Below are 13,589 nucleotides of genomic sequence, written 5' to 3' on the forward strand. Positions count from 1 at the left end.
TAGAAGAGCGGCAAGCAAAAACTATAACGCTCGCAGATAGGTCAAGTGGAGCTCGTCAACGACAGTTTGTTTTCGTTACGATTGAGGGGTCACGAACTTAACACGAGAGGCGACGTTTGCGAATAAGCGGCACCGGCTGTAGAAGACATAGTTTCTGTTTCTCCTGCGACACTTCTAGGGGCGAAGCTCCTTAAGCGCGAGACACATGGACGGCAGAATCGTCCGATCCGACGTCCGATCCGACAGTCCGAACGCCGCTCCGAATCGCCGTACGGTATACAGTTTGAGACACACGCTTCCGACCTTGCATGCGACACGACGATCCGTTCGGCTCCGCCCAGGAGATCCAAGCACTCCAGCGGAGGTCCGCGTTCGTAGATCTCTGGTCCCAGATTGACAGTTCAGCTCGCACGAGCGAAGTTAGGAGCTTGTTCTCGCTAGCGCGTGGATTCTTTGCCGGGGCCATCTTTTTCGAATGGGTCAGCGGGATCCACGCGTCCGGCTTCCCGTCGCCCGTCCCGCCAGACCCAGTACGTCATCATGACGTTCGCGCTACCTGTGCTGTCATTGGCTGGACGCATCCGACAATCCGTCCGCCGTGCGAAACTATCTGGCGCGTTGGACGGACGTCGGATCGCGACCAAATTTTTCGGATCAGGCAGTCGTATTGCCGGATCGGACGTCGGATCGGATGAATTTTGCGCGCATGTATCTCGCGCTTAGGGTCTAGCCTTGTCCGTCCGTCCGTCCGGCCGGCGTCCGTGCTCAAATAAAAAGAAAAAAAAAATGTTTACGCAGTCCACAGGATTCGAACCTGTGCGGGGAGATCCCAATGGATTTCTAGACCTTAACCACTCGGCCACGACTGCGGTACCAAGTAGGGGGCTCTGAGATGGGGTAGTAACTCAAGAGCTGGGGTTTCTCTCATGGATGAAACGTTGCATGTAGCCGCTCAACGTCTATACAGGAGAGGGTGCTGCGGTCAAACGCGTATATAATCGCGTTAAATTTTGTAAGCATTGGCTCAACGTTTATAGACGAGAGGGCGCTGCGGTCAAATGCTCAATTCCATACCACACATTCTCCTCTTTCTGACATAGACCGTTGACTTAAGCGGTGGAGATGCGTTCCCACGGCTTCTAGCGGATCCAAGCTGACCCGCTAGAAGAACCACTGGCTCTGCATTTCACCGATGAAGTCGAAACGGAACCCGGAGCTCAGCACTACCTATGAGCACTACCTATGAACAATAAAATCAGTATCATCAGCACCACCAGAGCTTCGCCCCAATCAACATCATTCACCACGTAAGGTTGCGGTCTTTTTTTTTTTTTTTTTGCGACGAACACACGGCGAACACCGATCAGACTGCCCCAAAAAGAATTATCGTTTTGTCGGTGAACACACACCAGTTTGTTGCATCTAGGAGGACTATGTAACAAAAAAGAAAAAAAAAATATATAGACCCAAACGACGCTATCTCGAATTGTAATTAAAAATGATAGTAAGCAGATAACCTATTGTTTCAAGATCTTTATTTACAAGAAGTCTCTGAAAAAGTAAAAAAAAAAGGAATCAGTAACATAGAGTGTATTTTTTACCACACACATAAACTAGGGATCAAGGAAAGCTCAGTTTCCGCCCCAAATGTAGCGCTAGCGGTTCGACCACATGCCCAAGGGGTTCGGAACTAACTATTCTCTAATTCAGAAGGGCAACGGCGATTTTGGGAAGTGGCCAATGGGAAAATGGTAGCTGACGAAGCCCAGAAATAAACGCGGATAAGTGGTTTCAGCTATAGGGATTTTGGCCCTATTTTCCGATCAATTATTTCGCAAAACCTCTTAAACGTTCGAATAAGATTACTTTTAGTTCCGACACCTTGGCTTCCAGTCCAGACCGCTAGCGTTATATTTCGACGGACGCTGAGCCTTCAGCGTTGAGTAATACATTTTTGCAATGAAAAAAAAAAAAAAAAAAAACGAAACACTATTTTTGTTTTATAATGGAACAGCGCGAATGCTACAGGGACAAAGGAAGGAACTGGACAGGACGAGCGCAGCGCTCGTCCTGTCCAGTTCCTTTTTCTGTCCACGTAAAATTCGCGCTGTTCCATTATGAATACATACCAACTCGCCCAGCTATCCTGTTTGCTAAGACTTTTTTTTTTAACGTGTTTTACGGCGTAAAGGTGTGCTCTTTCTGCCCTGTTCTGAACAACAAACAGAAGGAACGCGCGACGGAAAGTTCTCATCCCAGAAACGCGCGGCAGTCCTAAAGCGACAAGCTCAGGTCGGGTCAAATCAACCCAGCGAGGATTCATCATCGAATCCAACGACGCGCCCTGCGGCTCTGCACGAACAAACCCCGACACGAACTACGCAGGAACGAACTATGCAGGCGAGCTGAAAAGGAAACATCTTCATCTAAACAAGGAGACAAGGAGAAATAAAATAACCGACAAGACGACACAAAATCTCAACAAGATTTCCTGTCGTCTTGTCTGTTATTTTATGGCTCCTTGTCCCAGGGTTTAGAACTTTTAGATCATAAAGTAGCGAGCGACGCAGCCTCGGAGAGGAGGACCGCTGAAAAGAGGCGAGGAGGCAACTGTAAGAAAGAAGAGTGCGAGGAAGCAAAGCAAGGCGAGAACGAGGGGGGAGCGAGAAAAAGGGGTGCCACGTGACGCACCGACGTCACCGGTCTCGTTTTCGTCCGTACCCGACCTTGACGCTGCCTGCTGCCGGTGCGCCGGCGGATGGACCCGTATAAAAAAGGGAAGCCGCTCCGACGAACGAACTTGGCTGCCGCCCGTCGGTCTTGTCGGTCCTTGCCACTACTTCCGCTCCTGTTTTTGTGCTCTCTCTTTGCGCGTCTTATTCAACGTGTGCCGCGCCGATCGTTACGGCAAGGCGTGCCGTAAGTGCCGCTCGCGACACTGCTTGTTTGCTTTACCGTCGACCGCGCGCTCTTCCGAAAAGGCACGATGCCCGTGCTACGACCAGGGGACGACGTGTTCCAGGAGCACGAGTGTACGGTGACCCGTGGCCTCCTCGAAGACTTTCGCCAGAGGATGATCGACGAGATGACCGAGGAGAACGCGGGTGAGTCATTGAGCCCCGGTGCGCCGCTTGCACTTTCGTCGCTCCTGTTGCGTGAGCGACGTGGTGCGGGGGCGGGCGTCAGCTGATCGGAAACTTGCACGACGTTATCGCTCACCGCCTGTTCTTCAGACACCGGGAACTGCGCGGTGGGACGGTGTCATCGGTTGCCGTTTTGTACGGACACGTTCGTTGGGATCGCTTTCAGCTTAGTTGCATTTCTTGATGGATGGGTAGAGGAAGGAATCCGAATACCTGCAGCCGGAGCGCGCGGGACACTCCCGTGATGTTCTGCGATTCTTATGTTTGGCGTAATCGAGAGAATCGGGCTTTAGTCTGTCGCAGCTAAAGTTCGGGAAACACGCGGTTGGTGTATATATATTTCGACGTTTATCCCATAACTGGAGTGCGTGATAAACCACCCTCCCGCCTGCGTTCACGCCGCTTCGCCCCCACAGACTGTCGCCGCTTCGCGACGACAGTCTGTGGTGGCTCATTACAAAAATGCTAATCCACCTGATTCGCCCGTGAACGCTGCTTCGCGGTGACCGACCATTCGCTAAAGTGTTCGCTAAAGTCGGCGTTCGCTAAAACGTCGTTAGACGAACTGAGTCGCACCCCGCTTACACAAGGTGTCCAACACGTCCAAGGAGTTGGCTTAAATGTCCCCCCGATTGTTATGGCGGGACTAGCTCTCTGACTTTTCATGATTATTTTACCATAATAAAGTGATACGTCCTCCGAAGACATCGAAAATGTATAATACAAAACTCACGGCACTCTGTTCGACATTTAAAGGAGCGGGTGCAATTAAGGAAGGTACAACGTGTCCGTTGAACACAAGGCAGATATGAGGGCGGTTGTTGCTATCAGAGGCGTCGGAGCTACCGAGAGATGGGGCGAGAGAGGTACTCACCGTCGTACTGAACTGGAGCAAATGCTAAACCCACCCTTGGCATATTTTGGTCCTCCTCATGGGATTGTGAGTCTGCGCTCCTGTCGACTTATTTCTCTTCTTTATGTCTCAATTACATCATCGTTGTATGTCTTCAAGGTTTCCTTTTTTTTTTTGCATTTAAGTTTTACCTGTGTTCCAGTTATGTAGGATTTTTATTGTAAGTACCGTACACGATGTAAGTACCAAACTCCAACTAGGGCTGGGTGTAAATTAAATATTTCAACCCGATTAATCTCTACCCTCCAGTCGATGAATCGGTTGCGTTGGATTTCAGGCATCCAAAAAGTGCCGATCTGCCAACTTTTTAAAAATATTTATTACTATGTCATCCGTGGCGAATTGTGCCACTTGATTCGGAACTTAACACTATACCACACAAAAAAAAAAAAAAAAAAAAAAAAAACAGGCAGGCCATTTAAAAAAAAAAAGAAGATTGATATATATATTTTTTTTAATTCTTTGTATTTGATTTTAGGGAATGCTACAGCGTTTTTCCGGGGAATACTACAGTGCCGCCCCCGAAAATACATGAATATGCACCAGTAGTAAAGCAAACATTTTTACTTACCCCCTCCCCCCTTTCCCAAATCTCTAACTAAACACTCGACCGATTAGCCGGTTAAAAAACAGATCGCGATTAAAGCGGTAATCAGGAAGTTAATCGATCGATTGCCCTGCCCTATCCATTGTATAATTCTAATGGTGTTTGTGCAGCCCCAGCTCCGTTACAGCCATGTCTCGTGAATTTGGACCCCCCGTTCCCCATAAAGCACCGTCCCTAGAAAAAAATCGTAAGGGTGCAGGCGAGCTGGTGAATAGTAACCGTGTTGAATTGACCTGAGACTGGGGTAGAGAAGAAGCATCAAAACGTAGGAGAGACAGAAAATACGGAGGACGACGTCTCGTTCGAGACGTCGTCCTGTCTATTATCTGTCCCTTCTACGTTTTGGTGTTTCTTCTCTACCCCAGTCTCAGGTTAATTCAACATTGTTACCGTCCCTAACTTGAGTCGTCCATAAAAATTGATACAAACTTAAGTAGACAATGGGAGTGGCCCCAAACGTCGCGGTTTAGTTGGTCCAGAAGTTAGAAGATTTTGATACGAATAAAATAGGACGAGGGAGTAATACACGCGCTAACTTTGGTCAAAGTTGGCGCTGAGAATCACGTGAGCATGATTCTAAAGCGGAGGCGAACGTACGGCAAGGGGACGAACACACACGTATCGAACGCAGCCGAATAGATTTCAATCGCGCACCATGCTTTATATACGCTACACACTCACACGACCCCAGGCGAGTTTGCGCACGTCCCCAACGTCACGCCCACCCTAACACAGCCAAAGGTACGAAACCCGGACTTGTCTAACAATAGCCGTCTCAAAACCAACTAAAAAAAAACGTTTCAGGTTTGGTACATTGAAGTTACTTTCTGAAGGGAGAACGGATCTTGCGGGGGCGCTGGGCTTTATGATAAAGCAAAAAAGAAAATGTGGCGAAGATGGAAGAATGGATGGAGACGGAAGGGATTACAGTCACAAAAAGGAGGTAAAACTAACTAGCACAGCTGGAGACAGGCGGGACAGAGGAAAATTCGGACTCCCGCCCTCGTGGCTCCAGTCCACAGTTTCAAACATGCGCAAAGACAGCAGAAAAAAAGACACGCACACATGCAACCAAGTGTTTATGTAATCCACTCCAAAAAGTGCTTGTGCAAAAAAAATATATATATGTACTTAGACATTCTATAGTTAAATTTCTTGTCCAAAACGCGAACACGTCTTCTTGCGGGGTTTATTCTGTCGGCTCTACGCCTCCCAAGCGTAGACTTTATCTTCCAAACGAGCAGGCAAGAGTCATGCACATGACCAGCGAGTGCTCTCCAGATGTATCAGACCGCGGACAATAGTAGGCAGAAAAAGGGGGCTTTTTGTCCTGCAAGCCTGGAAAACCCCCACCCATTGTTCGGTGTGCATGTCTTCCTTTCAAGACGGGCAAGGAACAACCGGCAGCTATAAAGCTCTCGGTGCACTCTCTGACCCAAAGGCCTCAAGTGTCTTCTTTCTTTTCTTTTTTTTTTTTTTCTTTTTTAGTTCTTAAATATTTTTAAAATTTATTTATGTGGAGGGGAAGTCGTCAGGTTCTTGCGCAGGAGTTACGGTGACGTCAGGACGACGACGGGATCTGATGGGCTTTCATTGAAAGGAAAATGGTGGGATTGGCATCAATGCTAGATGCCTCGATGCCAATCCGCCAATGAGAACTTGGAGTTCTCACATCATTGCAAGAAGCAAGTGCGAGAAGCAGACGATCTTCCGCTCCGCATAATAATGAGAAACCATTTGTCCCTAATAAGGAGACAAAATCGGTCGCCCACCAGTCACCTAGCTGTGTTTGGATATCAGGAATTATGTTCGTCATTCTCGTCCAGCTCGCTCGCACCTTTGCATTTAAGTGCATTATAATAAAAAGAATCGCATCTATTTACCCAATTCGTTCGTTCCGGGCTAAGGAAGGGGGGGGGGGGGGGGGGGGGGGGCATCTGAATCGGGCGGGACTCTCTTTATTTATTTATTTTTTTTTTAATTTGCCTCTGGTTTGTTTTCCAACTAATAGTAGCGAGATGTTTCGGTGGCGCCCTCTTATGGTTTCCTTTCCCGACGTCACGACCAGGATTTGCCTCACCGGGGCACCGGACATTTCATCGAACGCCGTTTCATCGAACGCCGTTTCATCGAATAAGTGGACCTTTCATCGAACGCCAATTCATCGAACACCCTTTCATCGAATCGCTTGACGCCGTTTCATCGAATTTTACTTCACCAAATTTTGGAGCATCATAGTGCGTTTGGTATCATTTACTCTCTCTCTCTCTCTCTCGTCCGAGTTTCGACGCTGCTGTCGAATCACCAGAAATCAAATTACTACCCTGGTCACTATTTCACCGAAAATTTGATTACTGAATCATAGAACAAAAGTTGAGTGGGTAGTAATTAGTGTTCTTTGTTTCCAGGTAAGATAAGCGGCTGTTATCCACCAGATGCTTTGCTTCCTATTTGTTCGAGCCTAAAAGAAAGACCCAGAAAGGGATAACTATTCTCCACTACGCCTTTTGTCAATTTATGTATTTACTTGATTTTTCATTATATATCCTAGGAAAATAGCTTGCTTTCTAAGAATAAACGCTGAAAAGCCGGTAAGTTCACGATTCTGCCGATGACGAATTGTGAACAAAGAATACACGCTTTTTTTTTTGTTTTTTTTTGTTATATGCAACATGGATACATGTCATTGCTTCAAGGGCGACTTTGCGCTTTAAACAGAATACGTCTCTTCCAGAACGTGGATACAACCTTTAAGGGACGTACCTTCGTCAATGTATCCTATGATCGCAAGTTTCATAAAATGTCAAGGCGGTGTTCCCGTTCATTATTGGATACATTAGCAGCACAGGTCATCAGTTACTACGAAGGAAAAAAAATGTCTAGCGGAGAAGATAGTTTTTATTATTAGTTACCCTCGCTCTTTGTAAAAAAAAAAAAAAAGGTTTGCCAATCCCTCTGGTCAAGACAACTATTTCCTAGATTCAAAGTTACTACTGCTTAACGGTGTTCGATCAAACGGCTTCGATGAAACGGCGTCGCTAATACTCGTTTTCACACCAAGACAAAAAAAAAAAAGCGTTTTGCGCGTTTCTTGTTTGCTGCACGAAATAGTTAAAAGTTTGGTTGTTGAAGAAAGAATCGATGCTTTTGGCATTTGAAATGTGTACGTCTGGATAAAAGAACGTAAAGCTAACCTAAGGTTTTGTGCGCTTCCTTCAGAGCATAAAAGGGGGACATTTGTAACGTTCCGCAAAACGCCGGACCCTTTTTTTTTATTATTATTACGATTTTTGTTAACTGTAGGACAAGTTGGTGCTGAATCTTTGAAAACGTGGTCGCTAATTAGACAGGCGAGGTTCTCTGTTCTTCCCTCTTGTCCGTGTAAATGGGCGCAAGCCGCGGAACCATATTTTCAAAGATAGCTGCCATGATGTGCGGAAACTATTGTCTGCGGGGTGTCCGTATACACAGGGCGAATATTAACGAAACACGACGGTATTTCTCAATTCCTCAAATGACCGACAAGTCGAATCTTCCAGAGAGACTGAGACTTCAACGCCACGTTCTAGTCCAGGTTCGCTCCAAGCCTTCGAACAGCGACTTCAAGGAGCACGACGGGCTGGGCGACGTTCAGATCGTACGCGTTCCTCCAAAACAGGAACGAAAAGTCGTTCCTCTTCAACCTTGGAACGAGCTTCCGTCACACGTTCCGGTGGTCCGAAAGGAACGCGTTCACGTGTAAAAGATTGGAACGTCCGGTTACGTTAACCTTACGTTTGAGTATTTTAATGAAATATTTCGCCGGATATTACATTAAACAAAATAAAGCGAACGAGAGAAAATATCCACATGATTGTTGTGTCGAGTCGCCACGGACACATTCGTTCCAGTTCTTTGTTTTCGGCTCTCTCTTTTGGACACTTCCCCATCTTTCGAAGTCAAAGATTAAAATAATCCATTACTAAAAAACAAAAGCTTAAATGCCTACTAAATTCGGGAAAATTTGCAAATAAATAGACACAAAATAAAAAGAACGCCGATCCTTCGAAAACGCAACGAGTCCAGTTGCACCGATGCCAGACGGAACGACGGCGTTCCTCTTCGTTCCCCCCTGAAAGGAACGCGTTTCAGGAACGTCGTTCCTTGAAACCAGGCCGTTCCGTGTGCAACACCGATTGTCCGCAATGGCGGGCGCAGTCCAAGACGGTCAAGGCCATAGCGAAGACCCGTATTGTTCGTTTATCTGCTTTCCCGCGATACCGCCTGCTCCCGTGTACGTCGGCCTTGTTGCATAATCGCCGCGTAACATGGAGATCGAGACGAGTAGAGAGTGCCGCGATATCTCGCTCACATCCGGCGTACACGCGTTCCGTCCAGAACCTGCGCTAATTTTCGGTGGTGTTGCTCTAAAACTCACTCGCACCGCCCATACGTCACACGAAAAGGTCACGGAGTTTTTCTGCCGACATGAAGATGGCATTGCCTGCGGACACGCATCAGGCATGTTCCAAGTGTGTTGGCTTCCTGCATGCTTCGAACATCGGGCGGCGGAGAAAAGCTCACTGGAGAAAAGCTCACTGGAGAAAAGCTCATTGGAGAAAAGCTCACCGGAGATAAGCTCACCGGAGATAAGCTCACCGGAGAAAAACTCACCGCAAAACCGGCAGATGCGGAGAAAAACTCACCGGCCTTTGAGCGGATGCGGAGAAAAGCTCACCGATTTTTTCTTTGACTTGGAGGATTCTGCGTCAAACGTGGTACTTTAACACAATTCGCATTCGTCACTTCATTAAAAAATATGTCGTCTTTTTTTGTGATATTCTCAAAGTTCGTTGGGCATATTTACTAAATCCTCGGAAATTAGTAATCACCCATTTTGTATATTAATGAAACCGCAAGGGTATAAAATCAGAACATCGTACACCGGTAAAAAAGACATCAATTTATTGACAACTGACAGTGCGCCGTCGGTAGCTCTGTCAAATAAAGAGATTTGTTTTTTTTGCGAACTAATATGAATAGCGATGTGTGAACCGTTTCAGCTCCGAATATTGCGTAGTGCCTAATAGATAAGAAGGTGTTGATGTAATTAGTGTCGGCTAACGCTGTTTTCTTTCTGTTAATTTCACTAACAAAAACTTCAGTTGAGAGAACAGCTTCGTCCTGTCGTGTTTGTTGTCTTCACTCCGTCGTCGTCGTGTGAGCGGTTTTCATCATGTATAACGTTTACCACCTCGCCCTATTCGCTACCTTACAGAAGACTACTTCTTATATAGGTTACGAGTAACAACAGTTCCAGTGTATAGCTCTGAAGGCCATGGGTGGCTCACCGCAGAAGGGCACTTTCACACAAAGGCAACGTGTGGAAACACCAGCACGAACGGCTAGAAAACGTGCCTGTCCGTGGAAAAGAGAAGCCTCGATATCCTACTTACTGTTTTGTCCTGTTTTCAAAAGTTAACAAAAGCTTCAAAGAGAATTTCAGGCACTTTCGGATTTTCGGCATTTACGGTTCTGATATTTAGGTTTTAGGCGAACATTATTAAGTAGTGATGGACCGAATCTGCCGAATTTCAGATTCGGCAAAGTTCGGCATATGCCGAACTTTTGAAGGAAAGGTCGGCAAAGATTCGGGGCTATGGATCGCAAATGTACGCCGTGCGGTCTCGTAGTTACCATCGTACTGTGCAGAACAACCAGCGGTTACGGCAAGGTGTGGGAGTAGACAGCACGGTAACTGGCGTTTGTGAGAGCCTTTGCGAGTGTGGTTCTCTTTAATAGTTTCTGTCTCAAGAACAGAAGATCGACCAATGATTTACGCAGACCACTGAGCAAGTGACAGATGATGCGGTACTTTCTGGATAACGAAATTTTCATTTGACCTTTTTAGTGATAAAAAGAAGTAGTTAAAGCATCGACTCACAATTAGTTTAAAGCACGCCTTGCAATTATAACAATCCTGTTTTGGGCTCACAAGAATTTTGCCCCAAAACAAAATAATATTGCTTTTTAATTAGCGTTATCTCTCTGGACTGCCTTGTCTACTGACAACAGACTCGTGAGTTGTTTACCAAAACACATGCGGCAGAAAGCGATCAGGAGTACCACGGGAAACCGCCGAAGTGCTATAGAACAGGTGAGGCGTTCAAAATCTTATTATACAAACAAAAAAGTATGATTTACTAGTATCCTTTTTTTTTGTTTTTTTTGTATGGATCTTACTCGAAAAGTTAGTGTCCCTCCTTGGCCTACGACGACTCATGTCTCCAATCTGTGACGCAACACTCGTACACCCACGTGCAATATTTGTTTATTTATCGAAATACCTTAAAGTATCATTGGGAACAGTCGATGTGGCCTGTTTCTGCAACTGTGCGTCTTGACAATCCCTGCTTTATACTTATCAAAAATAAATAAGGGAAGAGCATAGAGGACGAGGACGGACAAGACCTTTATGTTCTTCCCTTATTTATATGTTACCCTACCAGCACGCTCTCCATTCCAAGTATACTTATCGAATAGTCACGAGGCGTCAACCAAAATCATTGTGTCATTTCTAGTTTGGACCAGAGCGCGTTCAAAGACGGACAGGGACACACAATGAGCATGGCAGGCCCTTCACTCCCTATTGTTCGCGATGGTATGTCCGGTATACCGGGAGTTAGGGAGATAAAAGAACAGTCCTTTATTCACCCCCCATAAGAAATAATAAAGAAGCTTCGGGTCGGTGGAACTTTCCGAAATTCGCGTATAACTTATGAATCAGAAAACGACACGTTCTGAATGAAGATAAAGTAAGTAGGCAGGCGAGCTGGTTGATGTTACACATTTTTGAAAACCGGAGACGACGGACGAAGAAGGGGACAACACACAAAACGTCTCAAAGACGTTTTGTGTGTTGTCCCCTTCTTCGTCCGTCGTCTCCGGTTTTCAAAAATGTGTAACGTTCTGAATCTTTTGGCAGAGAGCGAGCGTTCGGCGCAACGTAGTTTTAATGTTTGTCGTGAGAAAGGAAAAAAAAAAAAAGGCAGTTCGCTTTCTTTTTTCAACACACGTCGAAACCTGCGGCGGACGTCTTCCCCTGAGCCGTGCAGCCGGCGCATCCTCATCCGCCAAAACACCGATCTGTCAAAACAACGTGCTCGTGGCGTCCAGCCAAAGAACCCCAAAGCCGATCGGCAGTGACGGACGGGTCTTGTCCTCCGCAAGGCCATCGACTTTTTTTCCTCCGGAAGCACGGCGGGGGAAGGATTCAAGGTCACTGCGGCCTTGCCCGGGGTGGTCTGTGTTGTCCCCTCTTCGAGCCCCGATTGTCTGGTGGGTCTCGCCTGCCCCGCTAAGCTGGTGATAGCGGCACAGCCCGTGCAAAGCTTGGCGTCTCGAAGGAAGCACCTCTGGAATGCAGGAAGTGAAATCGCTGGGAGGAAGGAGGCGATCTTCTGCGGCACGCGCAGGACTGATCCGGTCGTCCCCCCACCCCGCTTTCGCTTTCTACTGCGTCGTTTGTTTATCTGTCTTTTTTGTTGCCTCCATTTATCGTTTCCTTTTTCGCGCCAAACGCGTCTCGATGAATGTGCCTTTGGCATGCGTATTTGCCGGCGGCCAGGATTGGACTAACCGGGGATTTCATTTGAAGTAAAAGGAAGAGAACAAACTGGCTGGGGGGGGGGGGGGGGGCTAGAGACTTATCACGTTGACAAAAAAAACCAATTACTTTTCTTTAATCCTTTTTCTTTGTTTTTTAAGGGGGGGGGGGGGGCTTAAAAAAAGAAGAAAAAAGGATAGAATGAAAGTAATTAGGTGTATGGAAAAAGTAATCGGATGTATAGAAAAAGCAATTGGGCGTCGAGTGCATGCTTAGAGGGCGTGAATTTAGCCCTAATTAGTCACTATCTTGGGAAAGTAGCGCCGTTGCCTTCCCTGCCCACTAGCAGGACACCAAACAGATACACACAGACGACCAAAACCTTTTAAGGCTCGTGGAAATGGAGCGTGCTGGTTAAGTTACGGTGTTTGTGGAGAATAACATAGAGGACGAAAACAGGACGACACGTTTCGTCCTCTATGTTATTCTCCACAAACACCCTTTTAAGGCGATTGGCGGAACAGTATCTGTTGCCATGGAAATCGCTATTTCGGTCCACTTAAGTCTTCGAAGTTTCGATTCCCTGCTTCTCGAAGCTCTCACTCACTCAAAAGGTCGTTCCGAACGTGTCGCACCGAGATCGCGATGGAGCGCCTTTGTACTGCAAGTACAAAGGCGCTCCGCCGATATCAGCGTGTTTGGCGCTGTATATGCGATCCACTTATCAATATAGCAGATGTTTACAGATCTTTCGTGGATATTGTTGTTCGTACGTATTTCACGACGGGGAAATTATTTTTCAACGCCGTCAAGCACACACGCCGCACATTGTAGCGGTTCGAACATATGCGCTTGTTTTTGCTGCAGCGTGGAAATGACGAAATGTCGGTATACAAGAAATGTTATCAGGCAATCTGCCACCGCGAATTAGTATCGGCTCGCAAAGACTGGAGGAGAAACTCCAGCTCATTCCATGTACCGCAGAGGCGACCATACGGGGACGTTGGTCCTGCTTTCCCAAGATTTAGTGACTTTAGCCCCAATAGGCGTCTGGTGTTTCCGATACATGAGAAGGTTAACCAGTGCAGTACCACTGCTAACCTGGAGGTCTCTAACGCGCGTCCCGCAGTATAGATTCGAGACCGCACGCTGGTACGATGCCCATCCCTATGGAAGCGAGCAGGGATGGGGATCGAACCAATGTCACCTCATTTCACACCATCAAACTTCTTGCAGCCTTCTTCGGGACCGAGCTGTATACCGCCCGCCTATTACAACATCTGACGTCACGTTTTCATTGTTGCCAGTAGAGCCTGTGAGCCGAAATTTAAACTTAAATAA

The 13,589-nt window shown here is 46.8% G+C and overlaps 1 protein-coding gene across 1 annotated transcript in view; it reads left to right on the plus strand.

The window, feature by feature from the left end:
* Nucleotides 1-2,727: 2,727 nt before the first annotated feature.
* Nucleotides 2,728-13,589, plus strand: part of LOC8036707 (motile sperm domain-containing protein 2) — a gene marked incomplete in the record, with an annotated part of 57,733 nt that continues 46,871 nt past the window's right edge. Inside the window, 1 exon segment of the mRNA XM_042289081.1 lies at nt 2,728-3,104. Within this exon segment, the coding sequence (XP_042145015.1) occupies nt 2,987-3,104 (118 nt within the window).

This window comes from Ixodes scapularis, unplaced genomic scaffold, assembly GCF_016920785.2.
Source record: "Ixodes scapularis isolate PalLabHiFi unplaced genomic scaffold, ASM1692078v2 PGA_scaffold11__112_contigs__length_91849675, whole genome shotgun sequence".
NCBI lineage: Eukaryota > Metazoa > Arthropoda > Arachnida > Ixodida > Ixodidae > Ixodes > Ixodes scapularis.